The sequence below is a fragment of the Microtus pennsylvanicus genome, chromosome 7 (genome assembly GCF_037038515.1).
Source record: "Microtus pennsylvanicus isolate mMicPen1 chromosome 7, mMicPen1.hap1, whole genome shotgun sequence".
Classification (NCBI taxonomy): domain Eukaryota; kingdom Metazoa; phylum Chordata; class Mammalia; order Rodentia; family Cricetidae; genus Microtus; species Microtus pennsylvanicus.
Genome location: NC_134585.1, coordinates 46,603,610 through 46,620,674, shown reverse-complemented (window position 1 = coordinate 46,620,674; position 17,065 = coordinate 46,603,610). Strand labels below are relative to the sequence as shown.

General features: G+C 40.5%; 1 protein-coding gene across 1 annotated transcript in view; it reads right to left on the bottom strand.

Annotated features, from left to right (window-relative positions):
* Window positions 1–17,065, bottom strand: part of Pkhd1 (PKHD1 ciliary IPT domain containing fibrocystin/polyductin) — a 419,145-nt gene that overhangs the window by 330,348 nt on the left and 71,732 nt on the right. The window contains exons 33-34 of the mRNA XM_075978902.1: window positions 13,109–13,328; window positions 6,140–6,290 (exon numbers count right to left, since the gene is read on the bottom strand). Of these exons, the coding sequence (XP_075835017.1) occupies window positions 6,140–6,290; window positions 13,109–13,328 (371 nt within the window). The remainder of the gene's footprint in view (window positions 1–6,139; window positions 6,291–13,108; window positions 13,329–17,065) is intronic.

Below are 17,065 nucleotides of genomic sequence, written 5' to 3'. Positions count from 1 at the left end.
AAAAACCATAGAATTAAAATGTTCCAAAGGCAAGTTATGCTAATACCATAGGTCTTCATAAAAGTCCCATTATAAATCATGCATAGAATTCTCCTAAATAACCTTGATGAAGGTACATATTCATAAATGTATAAATACATTCATACTTCCATGAAAACAGCAAGAGAGAAAAAACCAATATTCACAAATTTATCTGTCTGTGGGACCTTTCTGTTGCCAAATATTCTACCTGTCTCAGTTAAGTGTCTGCCAGTACTGTAGTTCTCCAAATCTAAGCTCAGACAAAGTTGGTTTGTGTCTTAACAAAGACCCTAAGACCCTAGTAGAGAAAACACAGATCATAATGGCCTGGGATATAAATCAACTCTATGTCCCACTTAGTTTATTGTGGGCATCATGATATCCACTTCCTAAAATAAGCCAAACCACTCCATCAGAGAATACAATGTAAGATTAATTGTTTTCCCATTACCTAGAGCTATATTTTCTAAGGTCCTGGGCAACTGCGTGCCCACTTAAGCCACATTGATAACACCCAACTCATTATATATAAATACAATCAATAGGTAAAAAATGTGTCCCACACATATTTTTGGTTAATTGGAAACCTGCTAAGGCTAACATGGGTTTCAGATTCTGATGATCCTACCATAACTCTCTTCCACTGTCCCATGCCTCCCAGCTACTTGCAAGGACTCTGCTCCTATTAGACTATTTAAACTATGACATTATAATCACCACAACCACACGTGGTAGCCATAACTGTGGCATATATCTCCTTCATGCCTCAGGAATGGAATTTCCTATATATTTCACTAGCACAGTAGGTTTATGAGATATGCCCTCATTCTCCCCCAGCCCAGTTCCCAAAAAGCAAAGGACTTAGTTTCTCCACAGTGACTGATAGCTGGATAGATGTCAAATACCAAGCAATCTGATCTTTACCAAGATTTGTCCTTATGAATCTTAGCTGATTCATCTCTGAAATACTAGTCTGGGTAATGCCCAAAGCTCCACTGAACTAGGATGAGTCAACTCTAGGCATCCTCTTGTGAGCCTTAACCTTTCCCTTACCTCACTTCCCAGCTATTCCTTAACAATGAAGACATCCTTTCACATTGGGTTCTTATCTTTTTAAGAGGAATGCAGAACTTGAACACATTTGGAACTCTGTTGGAGGAGGGCCACTTGTTTGTTTCCTGACTGCTCAGCCCCCAAATAATAAAACACTGCTTGGCCCATTAGTTCTAGCTTCTTATTGACTTATCTCTTACATATTAATTTAACCCATCTCCGTTAATCTGTGTATTGACATGACTCTGTGACTTACTGGCTAAAGTTCTGGCATCTCTCTGTGGCGAGGCTACATGGCTTCTCCCTGACACTGCTCTTCCTTCTCCCAGCATTAAGTTTAGTTTTCCCCACCTAGCTAAGTTCTGCCCTGCTATAGGTCCAATGTAGTCTCTTTATTCATTTATGGTAATCATAGCATACAAAGAGGAATCCCACATCACCTCTCCTTTTCTGTTTAAATAAAAAAGAAGGTTTTAACTTTAACATAGTAAAATTACATATAACAAAACAGGTGTCAAGCAAGAATTACAGTTACAATATTTATATCCCTATTTTATTTTTTATTATAACTAATGAAAACTATATTATTACCATCTATTCTTCAACTCCATCAAAGACTCCAGAAGGATATAATATTATGTAAGTAAACAGGAAGTGCATTGTAAGCAACTTCCAAAACTCTAGAATTGACAGAAACATCTCCTTGCCTGGAAAGTCACCCCAAGTTCTTCTCTATCATCCGTCTTCAGCCTATAGACCCATAGTATACAAAAGACTTTCCAAAAAGCAGAAAATTTCAAAGACAGTTCTGCCTATAGTGGCAGTTTGTCAGTCACTTTCTTCTGTGTCCTGAATGTGTCTGGCATACTCTTTCATGAAGCAGGAACTCCAAAGTCCCTTTTTCACCTTTGGGCAAGTTCAACAGTCATTTCTCTGCTGGTCCTTCATGTCCAGTTTATCAAGCAGTTCAGGCAATAGCAGTTTCTTGCCTAAATGGCTAACCAACACCATAAGGAGCCTCTTCAATGCCCATCTTCCTCTTGAAGTAACTGCCAGGAGCAGATGTGTCTCATTGTCATGAAAAGTCCTAAGTTCTTAAAACATTTTAAATGCCATATTCTGAAGGTCTCTGAAAGATTTGAAGAATACCTAACTGAAATATATCTCTATATCTACAAAACCTAACTAACATGACACTACAAGCTTGACTGTTATAGATGATTATCTATTAACCTATATTTCTTAATTATACATTACATTTTTAAGTGAGCTGCACAATCACAATACCTTAAGCAAAAGCAGAAATACATATGTAACAAAATAGTCCTAAAATTTCTATCCACAAACCAAGATCTATACCAAAGCAAATCTCTATAGCATATCCCCGTTTAAATGTAAACAAACATTTATAAACAATAATTTAGGGAATTTAGGTGTAGTTCTCTCCAAACTGCTCCCTGCTTTTTGTTGGGTGAAGTAGGTTTTGGGAGTATTCATGATGACCTTACAGGGTGTTTTGGTCCATCAAACCACATTAGTCTGGAAACAACCCACAGGTTCTCATCCTCTGTAGAAACAAAAGAAGAACCTCTTTTCCAAAGCAACATATCCTTAGACCCAAATTTTGAAGACAAAATACTTTTAAAGTATATGTGTTGGTTACTTAGCTATTCACAGCCAAAAAAATTCAAAGAAAACACAATAATATACATAATCCAGACTCTCTGTGTATATTCCATTTTACATGGCTTTTTTAAAAAAAATCATTTACTTCTTTTTATAACTCTCTATATTATTTTGCTTCTCTCTCCCAAGCCTATGTACATTTATTCAACAGTGTGACCCATTTAGAAGTCTTTCCTATCTGGACCTGTTCTATTTTGTATCTGTAATTCTTTACTGTCCAGGAATGCTTCTTAAAATGCTAAGTGCTTCTTAAAAACCTAAGCTGTATCATTGCTAGAGCAAATGCAGTGCTGTCTGCTTGCTCTGCCCAGTCCAACATGGTGGAATTCCATTTACTGCCTCTACAAGTCATGCATATTGCCCCATTTCCAAGTATACAGCAGGTCTATGTCACACAATTAAGCAGGTTGTTGGACTCTGTTCACAAAACCCATGTAAATGTCCCATAGTCAGAACTTTTCAGAGTTTGTTCTGGCAGCATGGCCCAGAAAGCTGATGTTACAAAATAGCATGGCTATCACTAAATCAGGATAACCTCTCTTAAGGAGCCACGTCTCTGCTTGCTTCTTCTTTGTTCTTTTGTGTCTAGGATTTCTTCCCAAGCTCTTTCAGGTTTTAAGTGGATTTTAGTTGGCCGCTTGGGTGCCAATTTGTTGGAAGATAGCCACTTGTTTGTTTCCCGACTGCTCAGCCCTGAAATAATAAAACACTGCTTGCCCCATTAGCTCTTGCTTCTTATTTACTAACTCTTACATATTAATTTAATCAATCTCCATTAACCTGTGTATAGCCATGAGACTGTGGCTTACTGACTAAAGTTCTGGTGTCTGTCTCCAGCAGGGCTACATGGTTTCTCCCTGACTCCACCCTTCCTCTTCCCAGCATTCAGTTTAGTTTTCCCACCTAGCTAAGTTCTGCCCTGCTGTAGGTCCAAAGCAGTTTCTTTATTCATTAATGCTAATCAATAATCACAGCATACAGAGGGGAATCCTACATCAGAACTCAATTCGTATCCATTGCTCAAGAATTTTAAAATAAATGAAACATCTGAAGATCCCTTACATCTCAAAATTAGCCTCTAAAATGTTAAAATAAATTAATGAAATCTAAGAAGAAAATTATCTGGTCAAAGCAGCAAATACTGTGATAAATCATTCGATACCATTTTCTTGTATTGTCACTACTAACACTGGGCATTAGCTGTGTGCTTAAAGCAGTTTCCAGTGTCTTACATGCAGTTAAGCTCACAACAGCCTGATCAGGAGGCTACTATTATTATCCCCACTATACAGATAAGAAAACTGATGCACAGGTAGGTCAAACAATTTCCATGAGGTGAGTAGTATATTCAAATCTTGTAGTAGAACTACAAAGCTCAGATACTTAACCAATATGATAACCTTCCTCTTGGATCCTTTGCCCAGAATTTGCTTAGCTTGACAACCCAAGAATGCTAAACTGTTACCCATTCAGACTGAAAGTGACACCAAGGTGGTAAAAGCAGAGACTTAAAACTGGTCCTGAGAATAAACGGTGTAGTGTTTATCACTAAACAAGACCTCTATATCAAGGCTCATAGACCTTTGCAGAAGGTGTGTGTGTGTGTGCGTGTGTGTGCGTGTGTGTGTGTGTGTGTGTGTGTGTGTGTGTGTGTGTGTGTAAGAGGCAGAGGAAAGGGAGGTGTCACAAAATGATATCTCTGTACATGGCATGGCTGTTGCACTCATGAACTCACTGAAGTTATGGTTACCTGAACAAGATTGAGCCCCTCAACATTTCAAGACAGGTGAGAGACATCTCATGAGGCCCTTCTCCTCTGTAAAAGGACTACTGAGAGTTAATGGTTTGGGGCAGAGGGTATCATTTTCTTCAGTGGGGTAAACAACAGCCTGTGCAAGCTCCTGCACAAAATGCAGATTAAACTCAATAGTCACATGCTGAGAGGGGGCATGAAAATGGAGGGGGACTTGTTGGAAAGAGGAAAGTTTCCATCAAGAGGGGAGGGGACATGAGAGAGGTCAAAAGGCATGAAAATAGCTTAAAGGCGTATATACACATAGGAAACTGTCAGAAAAAAAAATAATTTAAAAGGTGAGATTGAGAGAGGCTTAACAATGCTCAGTGTCCCCTACAGTCGCACCTGATAGCTGCGTAGGAAGCAAAGAGTAAAATGGGACCTGCAATTATAGGACAGTGGATTTGGAAAGGAGAAGTCGGTGTGAGCTGTAGACTGAAAGAAGAGGCATTTGCGGGGAGACCAGTGAAGTAAAAAGTGGACACACTGGGAAATCTCCTGAAAGGAGGCTTTGCGGGAATGGGAAGAGTGGAAGTGGGAGGAAATAAACACAGAGACCCCTGGCGTTGGAGATAGGCAGGACCCAGTTTAGGAAGGACAGAAGACAGACTCTTCAAAACAACACACATTTTCTGCAGAAATACGAAACTTACACAGAAATACTTATCACAAGCCAAAGAGGAACAGATTTGGATTGGGATGGGTTGACTCAAACGGCATACACAAAAGGACCTAGAATACTGTGTGACATATAAGAGGCTCTTAATAAATGTTTGTAACAAATAAAAGAGACAAAGACAAGATGACCTAAGGATTGCTTTCATAAGAGGAAAGGCACCTAAGGGAGTAGGTGCTCAATAAATATTATTTTTGGTCTGCGTACAGAGAGAAGCCTGGGGAGCTGTAAGAGATTATCTGATACATCTCCAAAGAACTCTTAGCCTCTGATTTCAGTTCTCAAAAACTCCCTTGGGAGGCTGTGGAATCTCTCACTGGGGACTTACAGAGCACAGAATCAGGAGAGCCACTTGGAGAGAGTGGTTCGGGTGGTTTAAAGGGGATGCATTGAGACTGAGAGGCAGATCAAATGGCCTCTGGCCCTTCTTGTTTCTAACTTCCCAGGGATCTCCTCAGAGGCTGACATTCACATTCCTTCCCCACAGAACAGAACCAGATAGACAGGCGACACTGTTGTCCTGCTAGCTGAAGATGGTTGAGTGATTTGGAAGCCTCCCAGAAGGGCCTGGTTAAATTGTAGGCTGTTTGTTTTATCAAGAAATAAAGCATAGGAACCTCCTTTCTAACATGCATGCAGAAATCAGGACAAAACGCTGTAGAGGTTATCTGTTCAGAATTCTGCCTCTCAGAAGCCAGGCAGGGCTCATTTATTTTGGAGGAAATATATGATTAACCATAGTTAACGATAAATTCAGATGGTAAGCATTGGATCAGCCCCTCAAAGTCTGAGAGCATTTAATATTATATATCGCTGCCATTTGGACTAAATTGTTTTTTTAATGTACACAATATTACAAATTTAATTTAAGCTGTTTGAATCAGTCTGTAAAAAAGATTTGATTATACCTGAGTGTTCTGGCCCCGGCTTTTCTGTATTTCAGTAATCTTGGCGATAATTGGCTGATTAGGCGTCTCGCACTCCATCTCTGCCTCAGTTTCCATGGTAATGTTACAGGAGCTATTATAGATGAGAACTTCATCTCTTTCCACTTTAGGGCTGAAACAAGAGGGGAGGTTAAATGGGGTGTCATCAATCTTAATGAAATGCAATTATTTTTACTCTTATTAATCATTGCAAGCCATTAGCTTGTGGCAACTAGAGGCCACCATTTGTCAAATTTTGCAAATTTCTGTAATTTTGTTTCCATTCTTTTATTGTTTATTTGTTTTTCCTTTATCTGCTCACCCAGCAGAGAGAATGCACACAGTTAAATATCCTTCGCTGAGGCCTTTCTTCCTTCCCAAATTAGGCGCATGAGCATCTGCTTCCCAGACCCCACCTAGCAAGCAGCTCCCAGAGAGCTCTTTGAGGTCAAAAAATGGAAGCAAAACCTGAGCTGAGTTTCTTTATTTTGTTTGGGGCTTTTTTTTCCCCCTTATCCTATACCTCTTCCTGATCTTACTCACACTTAGTGTTGGGGGAGAGAATTGCCTGAATCCCTCCAGGGCAGATGGAGAAATTGGAAAACCTCACAACTGGCTAACTGGTCCCTAATTCCAAACTGTGAAAAAAATGAGCTCATTTAGGTTTTCAATTCCCTCTCCCCAGCTGATGGCAATGGGGCTCTGTTGCTAGCAGTCGAACATTAACTTAGTAAATTAATTAAACTTACTTAACAGCCCAGACTAAGGAGATTCGATATATGTACCAGTTATATCCCAGACACTCACTTTACTCAGTCCTTTTTTCTTTAAAAAGAGAAGGCAGACTGGATTTCCATTGGAAATCCGCAGCACAGAGTTAGAGAGAGTCTAAAAATATGCAGTCTAGAGGAACTGTGGATATTAGAGAACAGCATTCCCAACAGGTGTGATATTTATTCAAGAATAATCCTGGCTTTAGGCATTGTTGCAACTAACTCAAAGATTATTAGTAATAATAATGCATGATGTCTCATACTTGCTGCAATTTTATATGCAAGGTCTGGTTTCAGTCTGTAAATTAAGCCAAGGTATGAAGTAGGTAACCCAAAGAGATCGGAGGGATTTGCATAAAGTCAAACCACAAATTTATTCAGTGTCAAGATCAGAACTGGGGTGTTATGCTTCCTATGCTGGGCCCTCAGGTTTGCAGGCGCTGACTGAACATCAGCCGGGAAGATGGCAGATCCCACAGGAGGATCAGAAGGAGCAGCAGGAAGGACAAAGGTCCCTGGCGGGGAGACTATAAATCATGTCAAACTCTAGCTTCTTTCTTGAAATCAACGTCAAAATGGTTTCTCAGACAATTTGCTAGAAATGATGACTGTATTTATCTAGCAAAGACACAGCTTCCCTAACGACTGTGTCCTAGGCCTACGGAGTGTCAATGGTATTTTAACATCACACCACCCAGAGTTAACATAGACTTTAGGCTAACCACTGGGGTTCTGTTCTCCTTTAATCAGAAACCCACTGCCCATGGCACCTAACACTATTCTTTTGCATGCCTGATGTTGACTTGAAGATGTAAGGATCTCCAGGTCTCTGCACTCCAATGACTTGAGATTTCACTGTGCCGTATACAGTCAGTGGAGGCTTGGGGCAGCCTTCACATACAAAGGTATGAAAGCAGGTGAATTATGATAGATTGCCAGAGGGGATCCTTATCTTCCATATGACAATAAAGAGAGCCCTCACCAAACTTTATTTTCCCTTTTATAAAATACTTACTAAGAATCTAGCACCTATCTTTGTAAAAGTGGTGGAAAACTGAGTACAAGGAAGCATACGGGATGACTGGAACAGAACCTAGTATATAGTAAGTGCCAAATAAATGTAACGCTTGCTCTAGTTTGGGTAGCAGTGATGTTAGGCATATTATGGTTGAGATGTTGTAATCCACATTCAACTCTAAATATTTCACCTCACTTGTTTGAGCCCATGTTTCAAATGCATTGTAAATCCTATGCCATCGTCTAACTAGTAAAACCACCCTCCAGAATGCAGATGGAATCAATGGGTAAATAAAACACATTTGTTCCTGAAATGTAGCATCAGATCTTAAAAAAATATATATATAGACCTGGTAAAAAGACCACAGTGGGAGGTCATGGGTCTTAGTGCGGAACACAGGGCTATTTTAAAAAAAAAAAAATGGTCAAGTGGTCAAATGGCCTTCTACCCATTTATTTTTGCACTGATTTGTGTTGCTCTCGGCATTGGTCACAGAGGGTAGTGAGTAGTTAGTTTAGAGATTCATAACTAGTCAAAGTGCTGAGGATAAATGAGTCTAGGTACTCAGCTATAAGTGAGTCCTTTATAACAACCTCCCTCCATCCAAAGTCCAGGGAAGATCCCAAAACACGGGGTAGAAAGACAGTAAGAACCAGAGATGAGACATAAGAACTCATGGGAATGCGGCCATCTGCACAAGATAAAACCCATCAAAATTCCAGCAGGGATAGGGGAGGGCTCTTAGAGCCCCACCCCTAGCTGAGCAGCTATTGGAAGTTACTCAGTGAGGAAAGTGTGGCTGCCGGCGTGTTGCCTATGTTTCCATGAATGACCCCACACCTATACATGGATGGTTAGCACCAATTGGGCTTAGTGGTTTATTTATTTTAAAAAGGAAAAGAATGTGATTTGGCTCCACGCCAGGCTGGAGAAACTAAGACTTCTGCATGGGAAATGTTTGGCTCTTCAGAGATGAAAATCTTATTTCCTTTTTAGTCCATCAAGTTTAATGGGACATCACACTGGTTTGCCCACTTTCATATTCCAAAGAACAAATATATTCTTTTCAGTTTTGGGAGGGTGACCCTTGTAATTATGAGGGGTTTTTATGGCACTTTAAGGAGTATTTTTGGCAGAACGTGGGTAAGATTGTTTCTTCAACAATTACTATTATTGGAATAAACTTTCATTTCATCTCATATTAAAAAAAAAAGCTTGGAATGGACACGTGTTAGAGTCCCATGGGGAACTGGAGAGAGTTTGGGTGGATATGACCAAAATATATTGTACATGCTTATGAAATTTCTGAAGAACAAATTTTAAATCATTAAAAAATAGAATAGAGAAAACTAAAATGTTATGTAATATTTGAAAATGTGGAAATTAAACATAGAAAAACAAAATGGGTTTTAGAAATAGCTGCCTTCAAAGCACCGTGAGGCTTATCAAGCCTCCATGAGGCTGAGCAAGTACAACTTGTTTTCTCCTTCTTTCCTTCTATTTATTTTTCTGCTGTTGGGTTGGAGGAGATTCTTAGACTGTTTTGTGAAGGACTCCAGCCATGTTTATATCATAAATCACTTATAGCCCTGTCTGAAAGAAATGAAGTTGTGAGCTGGCTCCCAGATGGCTACTTTTATTTCTGAGGGCTCATAAGTCATCTAGTTAATAACCCCTCCTACAGTGTGGTCAGGGATAATGTCAAGCTGGGTCGTCTGAATTCCCATAATCCTCCATTTCCCATTGTTAATTGGGAAAATGGTTACCCATCATCCCTCTCTTCATTGGGCTCTATGACAAAACTTTGAGTAAGTGATGTAAGCCACTCTGGCCTCCTTTAGCTCGCCTGTTACCAACCTACTATCTTCTCTCTTTAGGTTCATCTGTTCTGGAGGGTTAGCCCCCTTTCTGGTAACTTAGTGCTTTGTTTTGTTTTGTTTTGTTTGTTTAACTTGTTTCTGATTACTTCACTAGAAATGTTTTCATTTAAAAGTCATTGCTAAAAGTGGCAGCAAAGCCACTATATCTGAAATAGACCTTCCAGGCAGGCAGATCGTAAGAACGGTCACCCAGTGTTATAAAGTGAGCCCCTGTATCAAAGAAACAAAAACAAAAGTAGATTTCCACTCAAAAAACTTCAAAGTTTGGCAAACACTATTATTCCATGCTTTCTTTCACATGAATTTTTATGAATGGGTAGAGTAGATCAGATTGTTTAAAAATGGAGGGGAAGGGAAATGGGAGGCTGGGAGGAGGTGGAAATTTTTTTCAATAAAAAAATTTAAAAAATTGAAATATATAAATAATCTGAGATATCAACAAATATATAAATACTAAGATGACTATAGATATAGAAGCATATTCATAAATAGTCAAGAGAATGTGGTGAAAATGTTTCATCCAAGCAATGGTAATAATAGTTTTAGAACCTACAATTGTAGACTCTCCATCTATTGCTCTTTCCGTTGATGTCATCAGATTTGAAAGAGAACAGGTAATAAGGTCCTGCATTCTTTGGCATAAGTAGTAAAAGCCTCTTTGGGAATTCTCTCTCCCCACTTAAGCAGAACTTGCTTTGCATTCTGGCTGCTCTTCCCACAGGCATCTCTACCATGGCTTTCATCACAGATGCTGACAGACGACACTGGACCAAGTGCACTATGAGCCAAGAACCTCAGGCTCCACCACTCCCAATACTGCCAGGGGTTCACTGTAGACCCTGGACAGGGATTTCATCTTCACTTAATGGAGGCCTTCTCATACCCCTAGAGAACTTTCCTTTGCTCCCTAGAGTCACGGTACTTTCTTCTCACACTGCTTCTGCTTAGCTGGCCTCTGACCAGGTCATAAAACTCTATGGTAACTTTGTCTTTGCTGCCTCCAGTACCTGAGTATCTACAGTGGCACCTTCTCTTCTTAGAAATGCTCCTCTAAGCAGGATGTCTAAAGAGTCTGAGCTTTTTATATGTTTATAACACTCATCACACATGACCACTGTGTCTGCTGTCTTTCTACCACTTAAGGTTGTTGACATTTGAATCATTGAGTTTCTGACCTGACACGGCACCTACACCTAGACCACAGCAGTACTCACTAAAAGATGAATGGCAGGTGGTGGTTGAGTAGGGGAGTAGATAGGTAGATGGATGGATGCACAGGGCACAGCTTTGTCACAGATACATCTTCCTTTGCCAAATGACATAAGGCCCAATATTAGTTCCATCAAGGAGATACAGCATCTAATGGAAGAGGGTTCTGTGAAGAAACCCTGGAAAGTAGTACTCTAGGTTCTCAACCAGAACCTTTTTAAGAAGTGGACCAGCTATACGCTGCATGATTTCCTTAATGTCCCTTGCAGAGTTTATTGTGTCTTCTAGTTGTTAACTCAGCATATGTTGCACAGAGAAAGACATATAAACTAAATGAGAATGAACGCTAGCAACAGTCTAGCCACCGAGGGGCAGACACTTGGGAGGTTTTTCCAAGCGTCTATTTGTGTACATACACACAGAAGAAGGAGTCACAAAAGGCACTGCTTTGGGGGGTCTGTGATTTTTATTTTCAAGGACATTGTAAGCATTTCCTACTAAACACTCTACAGCATGACTTTGGAGTCTCTTAGTGCCATGGCCTTTGGATGGATTATTAAACTCATTTCAGCTATTAACTTTAAAAAGCATCACTTTATCAACCATACGCTGCTCTCTGCTCTTCTAAAATAAATTACTAAAATAAATTTCTGGGATGCTGAGTACGTGAAATTCTATGGTTTTGATCAATAATTTAACAAACTATCTTCTGCAGATCACACCTGTTTTCCTACTAGCCACCAAGAGTCATGTGTGTTTCCCCTGTCCTCTTCAGCATGAAGTGTAGGTTGTGTTTAAGTCAAAGAGCTCTGAATTCTAGTTCAATAAATCACACACATTTATTATTATTGGAATGCTGCAATAGCCAGAGTACTGGGCAAGATTCTCAGCATATTGAAACTATACTTATAGGTAAACGGTACATGTTGCAATGGGGGTCTGAGACACAGTTTCTTCAGCCACCTCTGACATTAAAGAGGAGACCATGGAAGAATCCAAGAGCACTATTTAGGATATGCAAGCAAAGTCCCCTGAATCAGTGGCACAGAATCTGTGGACATGGTAGTGGGTTCTGAGACCCTGGTAGTGAGTTCTGAGACCCTGCTTCACCTGACCACAGACTTCACGCCCTCACTTCCCATACTCCCTTTCGGAAGCACATCATGTCCTTCAAGGGGGCTGCAGTCAAGGGAGATCTTCTTTTCCTCTGAGTGACCACAAATCTCTGGTGGAAAGTTCCCACCAAGACAGACTGCTCAGAACCTCACAAAGTCAGACAGCCGTGGAAAGGACTAGTTATTTCTGCAACTGAAGGCAACTGGTCGTGTTTGGTTTTATATCTTAATGAGGAAATCAGTCTCCATTAAAAAGTCAGTTTTAACCATTCTATCCAAATGAGCAATAAAGACACGAGGCAATATTTGGTGATAAGATATCAGCCTGCGATGGAACTGAACTACTGACAGAAATTAAGGCTGTGCAAACTTACCAGCATGTTCACTTTTTTAAAAAATTGGGTTAGAAAGTGGTCAAATCTAGAAAGTCATATTATTACTTTTTACATATATTTTTAAATCTCCAAGTCCTTTGGAGTTTGTGGCCTCTAAACCCCAGATCTAGAGTAATTCTGGGGCATAACTCCTCTTCTTTTGAATAAACATTGTGCAATCTGCCAGATTTCTCTAAGATTTTTTTTCATACTTGTGAATCTGTTTGGAAAGAAAAGAAAAAAGGAGAGGGGGAAAGCCTTCTGTTTTTCATAACGTCTAATCTTTCTCCCCATTGGCATGCACCAGATGTCGCGCTGGATCGGAAGATAAATATTAAAATCTAAGCAAGAACAAAGTGAGCTGTTTACTGGGTATATTTTTCAGATGTTCTCCTGAGCACTTGAAAAAGACAGAGATGCTTTGATATGAAGGTTGGCTAGAATCCATGATGGAATGGCCCCTCTGAAAGAGTTGGAGGCCCGTAGGCCAAATCCACCCTGCCTGTGCTTTCTGCCGGCTCTGTGGATCCCAGTGGCCAAAAGTGGTGGGAAAGTCAAAGAGGACGTAAAAGATGGAGCTACCTGAGGAAGAGGCCTGAGAAGGGTGGGGAGGCTGGCTCTGCCCGGTGCTCTGGTGCTGAGAGACACTGGGGACTCTCTTCGCAGCAGTAGAGGTAAGGCCAGGAGCCAGGCAGTCTCTTTGTCCCTATGGCGACGGTCAAATCGCAGCGCATGTAGGTGTGGCTGCTGACTTCACAGCTGTCTTCTGCAGGCCTCAGGTCACACAGGGAAGCCAAGGACACTGGAAAAAGTCAGCACGAGTTTAGCTCAACCTGTGGAAAGAACTCAAAATCTCATGTCATTTCTGGAATGATGCATTCTTTGACCTAGGAAAATAAAATTATCGATTCATTTCTCAAAAAAACAAAAAAGAGATGCATGGTCAACCAATGCAGTTATGAACAAAGTTTTCTCTAAGGTGTCTCTAAAGAAAGAAGCTTGTGGGTACAAGGTCAACTTGAAAAGAAACTCCCATCTTATCTCCCAAAGCAGTTTCTGTATTCCTCCTGTCTATATTTGTGTTCTCACTATTGCACACGGCTGGTGGCACTTGAGATTGTCAGACCCCACCTTTTCCTTATGATGAGGAGCACAGTGTCACACGGCAGCATTAGTTCACATTTGTATCATTACTCTTTAGGTTGAGAAATGTTTACATCTAATTATAATTCAAGTCTCTCCTGTGAAGTTCCTGTTCTTGTCATGTGACTATTTTTCAACTTTGAAACTTCATCTTTTTCCTGTTGGTCTGGAATTCTAGGGTCCTCTAAAAGTTATTATTACCTCCTCCAAGTTTGTGGCTAGACTTCTCTCTCTCTTTATGGAACTCCTTTCTTAACAGAACTCTCTCTGTATTATAATGACCAGTAATATTTCATAAGGTAGAAAAGTGAATGCTTTGCCCCCTTTCTCTCTGGTACAAGGAAGAGATGTAAAAGCAATAACAAGGCAGGCATGATCCCAGCATTCAGCAAAGGAAGGCATCAAGTCGGTCGGTGACTCTGGGACCAGTCGGGTCCATGCGGTGGGCTAGCTGCAGGCCGACCAGAGAATGGAACTCTGGTTCTAGAACAAAAAGAACATAAAGTGACAAAAACCTTTAATTGGAAGAACAAATGTCTTCTGGTGAGGTGTTTTCATAGGAACTGTCTGAAAAACCTCTCTGGCTTGCTATGTCTGCGGCTAGCCTGTCCTCACAGGTACCCAGCAAACATGACCAAGACCTTCAGGATTGAAGCTATGATTGCCTGCCTCTCACAGCGCTGACGGCAAGGACCACATGAGGTGGGTACAGACAGCAGAATTTGTACTTATGTCATCACACCAAATGTTATTCTTGTTGCCATTACATTCCAAAGCACCTGACGCCTAGGACCGTCTCTGGGCGCGCGTTTGGAATAGATAATTGCAATCAAAATGACTGACAGCAGGATTCTCGTGTGGGGAGACAAAACATGAGAACTTTCTAGTTCATAAGCCCCAAGGCAAATAAAAACAGGTTCAACACCTATAAAATAATGAATTCATTATAGGTGATTAAGTGGATGCAAATTGACAAGGTGGATTATGAAAAGCACCCAAGGCTGGGGATCAAAATCCATGGGTCTTATTCCGAGTTCTGCCACTAAATAGCTCTGTGCCCTTAATCGCTTTAGCTCTTCATGCCTCATGGAAAAGTTAAAGTTTCCGTGAAAAAGTCATTTGGTATAATCCAAGTAAATGTAAAAAACCTGAAGATCAAAGATCTAGAGTGTTTTTAAACAAAAAATGAAATATGAAATTCACCTAACTGGATGTTTCAGCACCCATCGTATGGAAAAGCATTCGTTGGCTAGGAGTGTAATTTAGGACAGTCAAGACAGATGACCCCAAAAGCAGCAAAGGAACTTTTCTCATCTCTATCTTTCATTCTTCATCATTCTCTAAAAAGGAAACACATTCGTACCATGGCACTGGAACAAGCAAACTGTAATTAGGAAAGTTTGCCTCCTAAGACATTTATCTGTAATCTGGGATGGGAAACATCCGTCTATCACGCAAAATCAAACTGAAAATATTTCAAACCGATGGACAGAACTCAAAGTGACCTTGCTAAATTTGAGAAGTTAACAAAAAATAAACAAACAGAAGACCAAATGAAAAGCGTGAGGCAGTGAACTGCCGGAGAAGGAAGCCGTGTAATCAGGAAGAGAGCCTACAGCTGTGCAGTCTGTTTAGAAACACAGATGCATGCTTGCCATATGCATGTACCTAAACACGCTAATGCATGCATACATACTATGCATGTATGCTCAGTGCACACACACACAAGCACATGGTTTGCATACATGAACACAAACATGAATGTTGTATAGAAATTTTCTCTGAGATAAAATATTTCAAGCTCATTAACTCAGGAAATAAACTACTAAAAAAAAAATTAGGAAGTCCCTGAAACTGACAAGGTTTTTTGGATTCCTTTTTCCCTGAGCATGCATTAATAGTAGGACTGCAGAGAGACACTTTCAGACAAGGTGGGCCTCCTGGAAGAGGCAGAGACCAGCTGAGCTCCCTGAAGACTCTGTTTCTGCAAGTAAGCCCTCACCCACACTACTGTGAATAACCCCACTGAAACTATTTGGTTCACCAAACTAGACTTGAATGGTATGTGTACCTGGACTGTTAGAGGTTCCGTATCTGGGGTGAGAAGGCATTAGTTCATCTCTCTCCTACTCCCTTAGAAATAGTGTCACACAGAACATACACATATGCCATAGGCATCCATGCTCACCATATGTGTACAGAGAGAGAGAGAGAGAGAGGGGGGGGGGGGGTAGGGGAGGGAGCAGTTTTCAACAGAAAGCACTATGATGTTAATAATAGGCAGACATCAGTGATGCTCCCAGTGTGTCTAAACCTTGCTTAATACCACAAGCTACCTGGTTTTGGAACCTTCGCTAGGCAACAGTGTAGGAAACCAAAGAAGGAACATCAAAATGTTTCTGTATAAAGTTTCAGACAACATGAATCCTGAGAATCTACATGTCTAACAATTTCGTAGGCTATGCTGCAAAAGTCGCTCCAGGGCTCAGGAACACTCCACTGTCTTAGCACACAAGCATGGGGTAACTTTCCAAAGGCCATTGGCTGGTTAATACTGGAACAGTTCAGGAGGGCAGTGCTAGCGATGTAGAAAGATGGGTTCTCTGAGAATGGCAGCCTGGATACAGGCGTGAGGACTGCTCCTCTGACATCTCTAAAAGAAAGAGATTTCCAAAGACGCTGATTCTATGCAATCGTTTAAAGCAAGAGAATCCAGGTGAACCATAACAGTTTCGCCAGCAACGGCCCCTTAGCTATTTTATGTCTATTCTGGGCACACCTTCACAGGAAGAAATGAAAATGCAATTATACACACAGCATTTGCTTTAGCCAGCTTCAGAAGGTTCCAGACTCCCCACACCTCCACCTGAATGTAAGGAACTCTGGAGTAGGTGCTCACAGACCATAAGAATAAGAGTCTTTTTAAAGTTGTTATATTTTTTTTAAACTAAAAAGCAATTTGCGTTTGTGCAATTGATGAGTGTTTGGTGACACCTAGTGGCCATGATAAGACTTACAGCCTTTAATTACCGTATTGCTCCTTTCAAAATACAAATAATTGATTCTCAATTTCTAAAACTTAATAAAATACTTTATGATATAGCAACTTAATATTTCCAATGTGCATTTTCCAACTTATAATATCAAAAATTTACCTGACCCTGATCACTTAATTGATTTTTTTTCCCTCAGTACTTCTGGGTAAGGTTCAATGTTTTAAGATAACCAAGGAGTTCCAAAGTTTAATAACTCATGATAACTATATGAGAAAGTTTTAAAAATAAAAAAACCTGAAGAGGCTCTCTCTGTCCCCCAAGACCCAAATGTTCAGGGTCTTCCCTAGCGCTGCAACACCAGCTGCAGCCTCTTTCTCCAGCGTCCACACCTGCTGTGGAT